We start from the raw sequence: 14,802 nt of genomic DNA on the forward strand, positions 1-14,802 counted from the left end.
CACAGCCCTCTGCTGGGCTGGCCCCAGACTTTAGCACACACTGCTCCTTCCCACAGCAATAGCCAGAAGGAAACAGCTGGCAAGGTACTTGGGAGACACTGAATGTATGTTTCATTCTGTTTGCTTTGAGTCAAATTTACTCATCAATGAAAAGCGATGTTCCTGTCATTAATCTTTTAATGAATGGAAAACCACAGGTCCTCAGTTGGGTCTGTCTACTTTTTCAAGTCTTATAAATATTATTTTTTAATTTATGATGGGCCAATGAGTTAGATTTAAAGAAAATCATTAGTGTTAATTTATTGGATGTAATTTGAAATATTTTTTCCTCCTTTTCGGTATGACTCAGCTATAGGAAGCTAACAGAATTCTAGTGAGTTAGTATTTAAGAGGTAAATGAGTTGCAAGCATGAACTTAGGCATCATACTGTGTTCAACTGCTGACGAATCTAATCTTTTAAAAGAGACACCTATTTCGTAAAAGGAGTACTCTCTAACACAAGTAGTACATTTAGTACATGATGACAAAGAGGAATGAAGATGCTCCAGTTAAAAATTATTCTTAGGAATCAACAGTTCTTACAAATTTCAAAACCTCAGTGTTGGAATAATACTTAAGAAATAATATACAGACGATTCTTAGGAAATACTTGATTTAACCAAGTTACTGGTAACTTTAGAACAATGACAATCTTAATGGTGATTTAATTTTCTATATACACATGTTAAAATTGATCAATTTAGCACAATATGGTCAACAGAAACATGTTTTAATAATACCTAATTCTTCCTCCATTGTGGCACCTTTACTTTGTGAGCCAGAAACTCCCAAGACTCTGTTGAACAATATAGAAAAGGCACTGCCCCAGACACCTAAAATAAAGCAAAAATGGAGAATAACTTAAAATTCACCAAGATTTAAAACAGCCAAGCAAACAAACAGTATTTTGATCACTTACCCATTAGGAAATGCAAGGGGTTTTCTTCATATTTCTTCACAACTGTTCCCATAAAAAATTTGCTTCCGAATAAATCAGGAGCCATAAAAGTACCATATTTAGCCATACCAATCTCATACGGGCTAAATTCAACCCAATCTGAAAGCATTTAAAAAAAGGATAATCAGGAAAATACTACAGAAATGTGCACAGTTGAAGATCGCTTCTAACAATGCCTTGATTATTTTCAATTATTTAAAACATTTTAAAAATTAACCAAATGCCTATTATGTACAATGCTCAAACTGAGTATCTTTTGCATTTAAAAGCTCAGACATCTTTTTGGAGCCCACTTTATGAAGTCCATCTTAACTGTAAAGAATGTCAAACAGAAAACTGTTAACTCAGATGTAAAATCTACAAAGTAGATAGAAGAAACTAAACTCTGATAATGCAAGCAGACTATGAAACGGAAGAAAGTATTTTCTAACATTTGCCTTTTCTTCTTCTTTCTTTAATTTTGCTTATTAATCATTCTTTTGACTCAAGATTATAACACAAAGTTTTTATGCTGAATGTCTTAAGAAACACATTAATAGGGTCAAGAAAGCATACTTTCTAATAAAGGCTATGGAGCCCTGGGTTCAAATCCATTTTGCAGCTTACCAGTTATGCAAACTTTGGTGGGTCATTTGTGTTCTTTGTGTTTTAGTTCCCTATAGAATGCTGAATAATATCAGAGGACTGTAAATTGTTGTGAAAATCTGATGGGTATAGAAATGTAAAGAACTTAGATAAGGGCATAGCACATTTTAATCACTCTATAAATGGTAGCCACTATTAGATTTCATGTATATCCTTGACTATTACTGTGTTTAATTGTGCATCGAAAATGAATTCCTTGTTTCTGATTCCTACTTCCCATGCTTGCTACTCTCAGCACCCCCTTCCTGTTAAATAATACTACTTTTCAGATTATTTATCCCTCTATTCATACTTTATCCTTGACAGCTCTTTTCCCTTTATATCTTATATATAAAACCTCAAGTTCCATAGGCTCTCTTACCAGACATGGTTACAAACATGCTGCTTATCCATTTGTCCACCATGGACCACCATCCATTTGTACCCTACTGGTAGAAGCTGCCATACTCCCTCCCTGGATCTCCACAATAGTCTTCTAGAACAGCTCTTCTCTATTCTCCTGCTATCTTTTTGATACTTGTGGCAAGAATGAATTTTTAAAAATAGAAATCACAGCACACTAATGCCAGCTGAAAACTTTCCAATGGCTTCCCATTATACTGAACATAAAAATGTAGTCAACAAGTCTTTGGGACAGTCTTGCCATTGCTCCCTGACCTCATGTCCTAACCAGTCTCCCATTATGCTGGTCTTGCTCTTTCCACTCGAGCCACACAAATCTTCTTAATTTTCCTCAAAGAGAAAGCTCAATGACACCTCAGTGCCTTTATGCTTCCTATTACCTTATGCAATTACAAGACTTGCTCCTTCTCAACCTTTAGTTCAAGGTCCAATTTCATTGGCCACCCTCTGTAAAGTTCCACAACCATCTCCCCTTGCCTAACCCAAACCCTCTGCTCTCCTTTATTCCCTCCTTCTAAAATCATTACATGCCTATCCAAACAATCCAAAATCCAAGTAACTCAAAAATCCACAAATTTTTGTGCTATTCATTTGGTGGTAAAATCTGACCTGAATTCATTCAGCAGAGAAAAAGTCTTGAACTGATATAAGGCTGAATTTTTATTTATCTCACTAAATATGAATACTGACACATCCTATTAGAGAAGTCACTCTATTTCATTATGAGATCTCAGGGCGGTATTATGTAATAAATGATGTATTTTTTTTAAAATTTAAAATCTAAAATATTCTGAACCCCATAACATCTATCCCCAAAGTTTTATAAAAGGGATTGTGGATGTGTATTTATTTTTTACTCAGTGGCAGATTATAACATTCTATCTTTCTTCAAGGAAGTTATGAAATCACACTTGAGATGAGAACACATTATAATTAATTTGAAATCAAAGCCAAATGGCACATATACCTTTCACCAGAAAGTGGTGTGCTTTATAAAGATTTACATGGAGTTGGTGAGACATGACTAGCAATGACTCAGAGGTTGCTAGGAAAATTCTGTTCTCACTACAAGTATTTCCCATCTCCAAATTTCATCCCCTTATCTTGGGTATTGAAACATAATGATTTCTCGAGTAATGTCTTCTTTATTAATGCTGTGTATGCGCAGACAGTAATTACAGACATTCTCAAGGTAAGCTTGCTCTCAAGGTAAGGTAAGTCCTAACTGAAGGACTCACTAGAGTAGTACGTAACTATTATTCTTTTTGCTGTTGACTCACATATTTCAAACTTGAACCTCTCTCTCGTACCTCCATGTACTCATTTCCAACTTCCTGCTGAGCATTTACACTTAGACACACCGTCATCACATCCCACTGCGCTTACCTGGAAAGGAACTCATCACCCTTCCTCCCAGTCTAGCTTACCTGCTTCCGTAAACCATACTATCATAGCCCCACAAAGGAAGTTTTTTAAACTGAAACCCCTCTTTTACTCACTAACAATCAAACCCATTCATTACCACCTCTCACGGGTAACCTCTGGGCTTTTCTTTTCTTTTTTTTTTTTTTTTTTAAGATTTTATTTATTTATTTGACAGAGAGAGAGAGCACAAGTAGGCAGAGAGGCAGGCAGAGAGAGAGAGGAGGAAGCAGGCTCCCTGTGGAGCAGAGAGCCCGATGTGGGGCTCGATCCCAGGACCCTGAGGTCATGACCTGAGCCGAAGGCAGCGGCTTAATCCACTGAGCCACCCAGGCGCCCCACCTCTGGGCTTTTCACATCCATCTTCATCTCTTCTTATCGGGATCTCCCTGGTTCCAGGACATGATTACAAGAGCACAGTGGCAGCGCTGCTTCCTGTTTCTTTCCTTGCTAATCTACCCACATGAATCACCAGAATACTTTTTTTCCCCAAACACCCTAAACAATTTAATTGCCCTGACCCCAAACACCAAATATTTCCCATTATCATAACTGGACAAAAAGATTTCTGTCTGGAATTCAAGTCTTTCTGTAACTTGGCACTAGTAGTTTTAGTAGTTTTCCCAAATGTAACACCCACCTTCACCAACTCATACTAAGGCTAGTTTCTTTTTACTGCTCTCCAAAACCTACTTTCGCTCCCCTTCTGAGCATTTTCTCATGCTGTTTCGCACAAAGAGGACAATTCATCTCCCTTGATAGACCTTTCCATGTTCAACTGAAAACGGAGTTCCTTCGCCCACATGAAGTCTTTCTTATGACCGTACTAAATCTCTACGATATCTTACTCTTTGCTCAGTTCTACGCACTTTAAGAGATCATAGTGTTCTATGTGTATGGCCCATTCATTTTCCACGTTCTATTTTTGTCTTGTTAATGCGACTGTAACTTTCCCGAGGCATAATAAATACTATGTCTTTACTCTTATAGTATCTGTCAAAGAATTGAACATGATGTTGAGCTTATAAATTGTGCTCAATAAATGCAATTTACTGACCAACGGAAATGTAAAAATGAAAGCACTGTAGTGAAGTGGAGTCAAAAGATATTTCACAGTTTAAACAACTAATGTTTATTTGTTTAAGATCTTCAAAAGAGGAAAATGTTTAAAACTATTCTACAGGGAAGAAAAACATTCTCTGATATTGTGGAAATAAAATTGATAAAAACTTCTGTAAGCTAAGATAATCAGGTTCTTTGACTTTTAAAAATATTATCCAGATAATATTTCAACTTTTTTCCCCCAAATATCCATTTTTAATCTAAGCAAACTTTAAAGTAATATAGACATCTCTCTTCCCCCACCCCCCAATAACCCAAGCTACTTGAAGCTTCATAACATAACACCTTTGAATCTCTTATCTGAGTACAAGATCTACATAACTCATGCTTGATGGCTTTGTCCAACTCTGTTGGAAGAAAAAGCTTTGAACCTTCTTATCGTAAAAGTTTAAAGATTTTATTTGTTTGACAGAGGGAGAGGCAAGGAGAGAGGGAGCACAAGCAGGGGGAGTGAGAGAGGGAGAAGCAGGGCTCAATCCTAGGACCCTGGGATCATGACCTGAGCCGAAGGCAGACATGTAACGACTGAGCCATCCAGGCACCCCCTTACTGTAAAAGTTTAGCAATGAAGGTTAGTCGTGTATCTCTCATCTCTGTAATAATATCACAGTGAGGCAGATGGCCCAAATCAGATACTTTAAGCTCAAAAGGTACGTAAAACAACCTCTCCCACTCTAGTTGAATCCAAAACAGTCCTTTGTTCTTTAATGATCGTGGTTAGATTTTCCAGTGAGAATGGCCACTGCCTCAAAGTTCAGAATTAAAAAATGGTGACTATGAAAATGACATAACAATCATAACACTAGTAATGACACTATATTTTATGTCTCTTCATGATGTTCCATCTTCTGCCTACCTCAGGTGATTGTTTTAATAGCTCTGGAAGATAAACCTGATATTTATTAATATTCTTTTTTTTAATAATGAGGAAAATAAGAATCAGAAAGATTAAATGACCCACTTAAGGTATTTCAGCTTAAAATTAAGACAGGGCTTCCAAATTAGTCTAGTGCTTATTTGGCTACATCATAATGCTTTTGGGGTAAAATGGCTTATTTGGCTATGCACAGACTTGACTAGCATTCTAGTAGGATTTATCAACCTATTTGCAAACATTCTAAGACCTCACAAAACAATAGCAAAAAGAAAGCAAAAACAAAACCAAACCAACTTCATCATGGCGCTTAAACTTTTCTTATATGAATGAATTTCAATTCTCCTTATGAACTTCATTACAATCAAGATCCTGCTCCTTATTATTGCTGGGCATGCCACAGTTACCCCAGACTCCTAATGTATGCTCGACCCCCATGCAATAATTAAATTTATCTTACATATATAAAATCTGTTTATAGCTAAGATCCAGATCTCTGATTCTTGTACAGCTTTCACAGAGCACTAAATTTTTAAGATTTACTTAAACTTAAGTTGGGCCTTCCACTGTTTATGTACTATGCATACTTTATATCATTTTTTTAATAGAAACATATTGACAGGCTCATCCTTATTTAACAGGTGTAGAAGCCAACTAAAAGATATTATCTATCTTGGTCAAGGAACAATGCAGAGTAACTTCTTTCTTGGGCCTTCACTTCTTTAATAATTATTGTAAATCTTCCAGATTATAAGGCCTGATAGAATGGGGGCAATACACTGTGGTGGGGGAGGGGAGTTCATGCTTAGCACCTGGCTTATTACATTCTACACAGTCAGTAACCAGAGAAGCCAGTATTTTCATAAAACAAAGGATTTTTGAGAATAAATCTCAGCTCTGCTATTTACTTTCTGTGTGGCAATGTGCAAATCATTTAATCTTTCTGAGGTCTTTTTTATCCATGGAACAGAGCAAAAATACCTCACTTCCTGAGCTGTAGCAAAAGTTAAATAAGATAATCAATATGTTAAGTGATTTCTGAGCCATCAGCATGATGGTTTTTAGTCAATATAACTGGTAAACAGCTGAATGGATGCATTCCAGCTGCACTGCGTTTTATAAATAATTTTCAAGGGGAGCTTGGGTGGCTCAGTTGCTAAGTGCCTTCAGGTCAAGTCATGACTCCAGAGTCCTGGGATCGAGCTCCACATCAGTTCCTTGCTCAGCAGGAAGCCTGGTTCTCCCGCTCCCCTGGCTTGTGTTCCCACTCTCGCTGTCTCTCTGCCAAATAAATAAATAAAATCTTTAAAAAATAATAATAATTTGCAAAATTCTTCTTGCCTAAGAGTGGTCAGTTGAAAAAAGTAAGGCTTTGTAAAATTGGAAAAGGATTCTGGCTGTAAATCTGTTAATTACATGCCATGCACAATTTTTCTTTTTTTTAAGCTTATGGTGTGACTGATTTCACTGAGCTCCTTTTCCTAAAAGTACGATGAACCCTACCAGCTATAATGAGAAGTGCTTCCACACTGCAGATTAGGACTGCCAAAGGTCCCCAGAAGCATGAGATCACAGGCTTTGAGAACACCCAACAAGAAGCAAAGCCACAGAAGAAACAAATATTTAGAGATTTAACAAAATGAGGCATTTTGTTCACCAGCTGCCCCAAGTACAGGCTAGTACTTTTTAAGTACTGTATTATACTTTTTAATTTATTACTTTCTAAGTACTGTATTATAAAAATTACAACAGGGTTGTGAATGATAAACATACATCATATTATCCTATTTAATGAAAACAGCAGCAGTAAGCAAAATAATATGCATTGCCTAGAAGCACTAGGCACACTACTTTGTTAAAAGTCCCTGAGAAATGAGGAAAATTGAGATTGCAGTCATGACTTTTTATAGTTTCTATTTCACTAATTAAATTGAAGAAATATCAGTTACTAACTTCATGGAATACTCTCCACAACCAGAAAATCATCTAGCTTAATATTTTCTTATATCTTCCAATGTTTTCATGTTACAGAAAATATATGAAAACGGACAACTAAAATTTCTTATAACCTTCCTCTAATGAAAATCATAAGAAACCACAGTTCAAAGGTTCGAGGAAATGTTTTGAAAGAGGAAATTACGTACCTGCAAACATTAGCTCTGAAACATCAGGTTTGACATGGAGACAGGTGAAGAGAGGTAAAGGGCATTGACCAGCATTGACTTTTTCCTTCAAGCTACTCAAGGTAGTGTTCATTCTCTGTCCACAGAAGAAATAAAGACATGATTTTAAATACAGAAACAAACACAGATAGAAAGCTATTTAAAGTAGGACTTCCAATCGAGACACTTAAAATGCTTATAATAAAAATAAGTCTTATGTTTTCTAGAAATCTCTGGGCTCTAATAAACAACAAAAGTAAGCTCTAGGGAGGTAATTATCTTCATTCTAAAAACAACCACAAATTTAAAAGCTACATCTATGTTTGAGCTGAAGAACTTGGCAGCTACGAAACCATGAAAAAATAATTTGGACCCCAGATTCCCTGGAACTGACTCTATCTCTCCCGCTTTATTTTCCCATGGAAAGTCACACTGTAGTCATGTGCCAAATGGACTTTTTCCATGTGAGTCACTCCCTTTTCTGACCCTCTTATAGGCAAACTCCATTTGCCTCTACCATTACAATACTGCTTGTATTCATCTTAAAGACTGCCATTGAGTGGCCAGTTAAGGGTTAAAATATGTATTTTTTTTTTTCCAAAGTAAAAGAATACAAAAGTAATTCACTATACATCAAAAGCCTTACACAGAATGAGTAAGCACTAGCTGGAAATGTACAAGTGTTATGTCTGGCGCGGGGGTATGTGCTCAGGACACATTGTTGATTGGGTCAGTTGAGTCAAGTGACGTTTACAAAATACATCATTTTGTTTTATTAAAACAGTATGACATACAAGGTATACTTGTATTAAAAGGGCCATAGATTGAGTCATAGCTTACATTGTGAATTAGTGTTTCTCCTATTAACATCCCAAAGATATCGGTAAATGTGACAGGCTGTCCAGAGCTTTTCTTCTTCCATAGAGACTCAACATATCTTTTAACTTTCTGTGGTGTGAGAAGTAAAAGGGGGTTGTGGCTAACGTTTTTCATTAGCTCTTCATTAATCTCCTCTGGCCCTTTCTGTGGAAAATCAGGGTGAGAATATAGGGTTGACATGTACCTGTAAAGAAACAAAAGATGATTAACGAAGAGAAAGGGCATTGCATGGTAGTCTCCAAAGAAGGCAGGTACTCTTTGTCATAAAAATTTTAAAAAAATAGTTGATTAGAAATAGTTGATTAACTTAATTATCTGACTGAAAATATCAATCCATTTAAGGAAAGAATGTATCAGTCAGAAAGGAGCTGGTCTACAATGGAAGCCAAGTAAAAGAGAGGTCTCAGGGGAAACAGTGGATTTCCCATGCCCAATCCAGAGAGGAGGACGCCCTGCCAGGCTTACACTGTGCACTGTTTAGCTTCTAGAAATGGGTAAACCCTATTAGACTATCAGAGACCAATGAAAACAACACGTTTGAGTCATGTAAACAAGCTGACTTGTCTGGATGTAATAGTAGTCACGTAATCTGATAGTTTGACTTTCCATAATGATTATCTACAGGTAGGAAATGTGCTGGTGTCTAACTAACCTATTTCGAATGCCTAATTTTCCTGACAGATGTGGGGTTTATTTGTTTGTTTGTTTCATCCACTGCAAACTGGGCAGAATCCTAAGTCTTGAGAATTATAGGTCTCAGAATTTCTGCGCATCCAAATCTGATGGTGAAATCCTGGAGAGAAAGAAGTCTTTGAGGTAAATGCTTTCTTGTGAAGATTCTTGGCCACCAGCCATTTGACCACTTCTAATGAAACTAGAAAGCATCAGACCTACCCTGGTGTTTGATATTTAGACAATAAACACTCAGTGACCATCCTCCTTCCCGTGCACCAATATCTCTAGTATTATAGTTCTCCATACTGAATATGAAGTATGACTTTGTGTATCTGTCTCCCTTACTAAATTATGACCTTCCCCAGGGAAAATTATTCAACTTCTCTAGTCTCGATGACTAGCAAATGCCTGGCATGTGGAAAGCATGGTTTTTTGAACTACTGAACAAAGAATACAAAATAATGAAAGAAAGAAATAACTACCACATCATCTAACCAAAGAGTATATAAAATAGCACATAATCTCCTGTTTACTTGACATTCAAATCAAAATACCTATTATAATGATTTATCTTTCCTTTAGAGAGAGGAAAAAACTAACCCTTAATGGGCCCCTGCCATGCCCTAGGCCCGTTCTGGCTAACTGGACATAAGCTGTTGCCTTGAAGACCCGCAACAGCTTCCAATTCTTCTAAGAGAGGATTGATGTATTTAAATCAATGTTCACAATTCCCCAGTTAATAAAAGAACTAGAATTTAAAATGTATCCTCTCCCCCAATAGGTTTTATTGTTTTTTCTTTTTTTTTTAAGATTTTATTTATTTATTGGACAGACAGAGATCACAGTAGGCAGAGAGGGAGGCAGAGAGAGAGGAGGAAGCAGGCTCCCCACAGAGCAGAGAGCCAGATGTAGGGCTCGATCCCAGGACCCTGGGATCATGACCTGAGCCGAAGGCAGAGGCTTTAACCCACTGAGCCACCCAGGCACCCCTATTGTTTTTTCTTAATCTCTTAAATAAGATTTCAGTTCTTAGAAACCAAACTACTTCCACTTCACATTAAATTAGAATTTTTTATTGGATTCAGAGTTCTTTGGAGACAAATTGAGAAAAATTTTAAGTCAACAAATGGAGACTGATGAGAGATCTAACATGGAACCATGCTCTGAAAAACATGTTTTTTAAATAAAAATTCTTAAAAGATCTTTATCCTAATATTTCCCCAAAACTTGTGAGAAAGATAAATCAAAAAGATTTACTCTGAACTCAAGCCTGGTATAATCACCAAATACTAAAAAATACAGCTTAGACTGTTTGAGAGATACAGGGTCTATCCATTCCTGTAGTTATTCCAAGGTTTATCACATGATTCATTCAGATCAACGAAGACCTGACTTTCTGGACCTTATAATTCTTTTCAATAATTGCACACATTGATGGTATCTATTGGTTTACACTTAAGAACGTAAAAAATAGGAAAATAAAACATCTTTTTGAGCCTCTGAGTAGTTGGTTCTGGATCTATTCATGATATACTTCATTCTCTAACACTAAGAAGAAGTTATTTACTGTTCTCATTAACAAGAATAATTTCTACCTCCATGGGCCACTGGCTTTCCTCTAACTTATTAAAAATTATATTATATCACTGCACATAGTTTGGATTTTGCCTTGGATTTTAGAAAGGTTAAACCCAACCCTGTGTTTCAGGCTTCTCAGAGCTATAGGTTATAGCATGAATTTTTAATGAATTTCTAGTTACATATTTACTTACATTTTTTCACTTCTATCTTTACTGAATGCAGTCCAGTTCTACTTTATAATAACACATATTAAATCCTTTCCTTAATGAAGCTGGGCAAACATAGGGAGAAGAACCAAACACTTAATGGCAGTCAAAATCAATTTAGCTGCAGAATGATTTTTTTTTAAAAAAGGTAAGTGAAAAGGAAATAATAGGATCATTCTGCTATTGGAGGTTGTCATGTCCAAATGTTCAGCAGAATAATTTAATTACTCAAATCTCATGACCTTATTTAAGATGTCCCCTCTCCTCTATATTTAGCTGGTCTTTAAATGAACCAAGTTATGATTCTAGTAAGTACCTCTGCCCCCATGAATTGCCTCCAGCAAGACCTGAAGGCCCTTGTCTTCTCTTCCTTTCTTCCCAATGTTAGCCATTGGCTTTAGATCAAGCAATTCTTCCCCCGGAGTTGGGGGACTGCTCAAAAGCTAGGACTTGTATCACAGCTTCAGAGGCTGATTTTTTTTAAGTGGTCAAAATGTATATGGATACGAGCCCAAGCCTCTCTTTTTGTTCCACGTAGAATGGTTGTAGTCCATTTCTGCCCTCTAAAGTTTGAGGTAAAGTCATTCACTTGGGGGAGTCTCTCTCTCCCCTTTTCCCTCTCTCATTCTTTTCCTATCATGAAGCAATTGGCTTCAGGATACAAGCCCCAGTCAGAGACCTAGAATACTTCAACCACTGGCACCAGGTTAATGTTCTCCACTTGTTCAGCATTTATGACACCATCCATGTTCCTTAGAATTCGCGAGCGTGAGTTGGACAGACCTTTCATGGTGTCATTGTGGTGACATCTAAGACCTGAGTTTTTGCTTTGGTGAAGCTAAAGATGGAGTGATAGAGGCAATGGCCAATTTTCTTTAAATCGCTTTCTCTGTTTCCTTGGTGACACCAAGGCAAGATTCAGCTATTAGTAACTTCTGTGGACATGCTAGCATCTAAAGCACATAGAGCACTCCAATCCTCCAATTCTGAAGTCCATAGTTCAGCCTTAATTTTCATGTCTTTAATAATACATGACTCCTAATTATACCAATCAATTTTTTACAACTAAGTGTCTTAGACACAGCAGGGCCTCTATAAATAGGTAAGCAATGAACGAAACGATCCTCAATTTATTTCTCTATAAATCTGAAAATATCTGCCTCTAATTTTTCGACACATTTATATGATGGGACACATCATCCTCTCCATATGAATGCATTCTAGGCTAAGTGTGAAATGTTAATAGCTAAATCATGTCAAAAGTGCACAAGGAAGGGTTCCTGGGTGGCTCAGGCAGTTGAGCAACTGTCCCACCCGTGAGTTTGCCTCAGCTCATGATCTCAGGGTTGTGAGACTGAGCCCTGTGGGCTCCATGCTCAGTGCAGTCTGCTTGTCCCTCTCCATCTCCCCTTCCCCTCCCCACACCTGCCCAAACATGTGCTCACTCACGTGCGCGTACGCTCTCTCTCTCTCAAATAAACAAATAAAATCTTAAAAAAAAAAAAAATCCCACAAGGAATTCTCAGTACAATCCTTTCTTCCACATCACACAGCCAATGTTTTAAAAGACCAGTACGAGGCCTCTAAGGACTTGCCAAATCAGCATCCTCAGGGGTAAACATATAGAACTTCTATGCCTAATAAGTGTTAAAAGACAAGTCTCAAAAGCATTTTTTGAGACTTGACATTTGTAAACAGACTAAAACTCTAAAGAAACCTCTAGATTCATTTCCCCCTCAAAATGGTTACTTTTGCAAATCTTCAGTCATTAAATATGTGTTAAGTTGGAGAGACCCACTAAAGAACAAGACAAGCACAGTTCCACCCCCCCCCACCCCCCGCGCCAAGCAACGTATTTTCTCTAACTTCCATCTTGATCTTTTAGTCTATCACCTCTTATGAGGCAACGTCTCCTAAAATTGTTTCATTTTTCAGTGAGGCAGGAATTCTTCAGACTGTCCAACTGAAAGTTCTCATTCTTGAATTCCATTTCAGTCAGTTTAATGAATTGAGCCCCATGGTTACAGATGTAGAGCTGCTCTCAATTCTCTTGAGACAGTAATGCCCTACAAACATGGTAGTCAAGACCCTTTAACCCCTCAGGATTCTACAAATGAAGCTGTACTGGGGAAGAGAGTTGTGCTAACCGGTTGGCTAATACAAGCAATGAATAATAAGTATCATACAAAAATAATTTCAGAAATAATTGCCCTAAAGTTAGTAACAGTTACAAGGGAAGGCTTTGTCCTACATAAAATTCTCTTTTGTGATCACAGAAAACTTTTTGGGAGGTCCAGGGCTTCTCCAAATATTTCCGTATTACCTCATTTGTGCCAAGTAATGGTCATGTGTCAACAGAACATAAAAACTTACACAACACAAGAGTGTAATTTGTTTACCCAAGTCTTTCTGAATTCCTTCCTTTGAACTTTTTTTACCTTCTCACCTATACTTTTCAAGAGAAAATTAATATGAATCATCCGACCACCTTCTCTTCTGTCTCAGGAAGGATCTCTCCTCTCCACGATGAACAGCTTTCACCTGTGCTTTTCAAACTTGTCCTGCCCTGTCTTGGTCCGAATCGTTTTCTATCTATGAAGCATCTATTTCTTTATCTTTCATCTATCCATCAACACTATTTCCTTTACCTCAGACTTCTACAGAAATTTCTAAATTCTGGAAACAAAACCAAACCAAGATACTTTCCTGAGTCCTATATTCCCTTTCCTGAAAGAATAGACACTTCCTAGTAGGTTTACCCACCGCCCCCCACCCCCGCCGCTCTTTCTTTCATCTTCTCTTCACTTCTTATTTGCAATTTCATGATCAAAAGTGCTCTTTATTCACTTCAGTGATTCTTGTTAAAACCAGTAAGGATTTCCAAACCCAGTTCTAAGCTAAGCTGTTCACAGATGTTTCATTCTATTAAAAGTCCCACTACTTCTTGAAGTACTCTCCACCCCTGACCTCAGGATCATCCTTTACTTGATTCTCTTCTCCAACAGCTACTTTGTATTGTCTTTCCTTTTTTGGTCCATTAGCTTTCGGGATGTTCTAGAGTTCCATGAACTAAATCCATGGTAATAACTGAGGTGGTAGAAGTTGGTGAGGTTGCCAAGGGAGTGGCGTGTAGATACAACAGAACAAAAGAGAGGTCTTGGAGGAAAGCTCACCTTAAGGAGTAAAGCAGTGAAAATTGTAAAGACATTATGGAGGACAGAGCAGTCAGAGGGGATGAAATAAAACCCAAAAGGCAGAAGAGAAGGGAACTGAAAGAGGGACAGTTACTGTGTGAAATGTCTCAACCCCGAAATTTACCCTCCTGGACTCCACCAAAGAGTCAAGGAGGAAAAGAACTTCAAAAGACACCATTATATTTGGAAATTAGGTGGTTGCTGGGTGAAAATCTATTGTTAAGGCTTTTAGGAATGAGTGGCCTTGAAGGAAATGGAATAAATAAGGGAAGGCTAATCTTGGAGAAATTAGGCAATGAAGGATAGAGCAGAAGTTTATGTATGTATAAATGTGTAGCCTGTGATATTTAAATGATTAGCCTGTAACATCTAAAATTCTCTTAATTACACTTTGCAGGACTTGTTTTTAGAACCTTGACAGGAGAATCTAAGATGCCGCCCCAAATCCATAACTAAAGCAATGACTGCAGCCTAATAAACACACACTATTATACCCTCAGGTCAGCACCCCAAATCATACCTGCTCTGTCTTTATTAGGTGAGTTTAAGAAAGTAAGCTTCTTGCAACGTATTAGTCAGTGATGGACCACAGGAATCTAACAAATAGTAAATTCAGAGAAGGAAAACCACTCGAAGAGTAAT

The 14,802-nt window shown here is 37.4% G+C and overlaps 1 protein-coding gene across 2 annotated transcripts in view; it reads right to left on the bottom strand.

Annotated features, from left to right (window-relative positions):
• Positions 1–14,802, bottom strand: part of PLA2G4A (phospholipase A2 group IVA) — a 171,005-nt gene that overhangs the window by 44,534 nt on the left and 111,669 nt on the right. For both annotated transcript variants that reach the window (XM_045983484.1, XM_045983485.1), the window contains 4 exons: positions 8,466–8,688; positions 7,608–7,722; positions 960–1,097; positions 781–873 (listed from right to left, as the gene is read on the bottom strand). In XM_045983484.1, the coding sequence (XP_045839440.1) occupies positions 781–873; positions 960–1,097; positions 7,608–7,722; positions 8,466–8,688 (569 nt within the window). The remainder of the gene's footprint in view (positions 1–780; positions 874–959; positions 1,098–7,607; positions 7,723–8,465; positions 8,689–14,802) is intronic.

The sequence above is a fragment of the Meles meles genome, chromosome 17, assembly GCF_922984935.1.
Source record: "Meles meles chromosome 17, mMelMel3.1 paternal haplotype, whole genome shotgun sequence".
NCBI classification, from domain to species: domain Eukaryota; kingdom Metazoa; phylum Chordata; class Mammalia; order Carnivora; family Mustelidae; genus Meles; species Meles meles.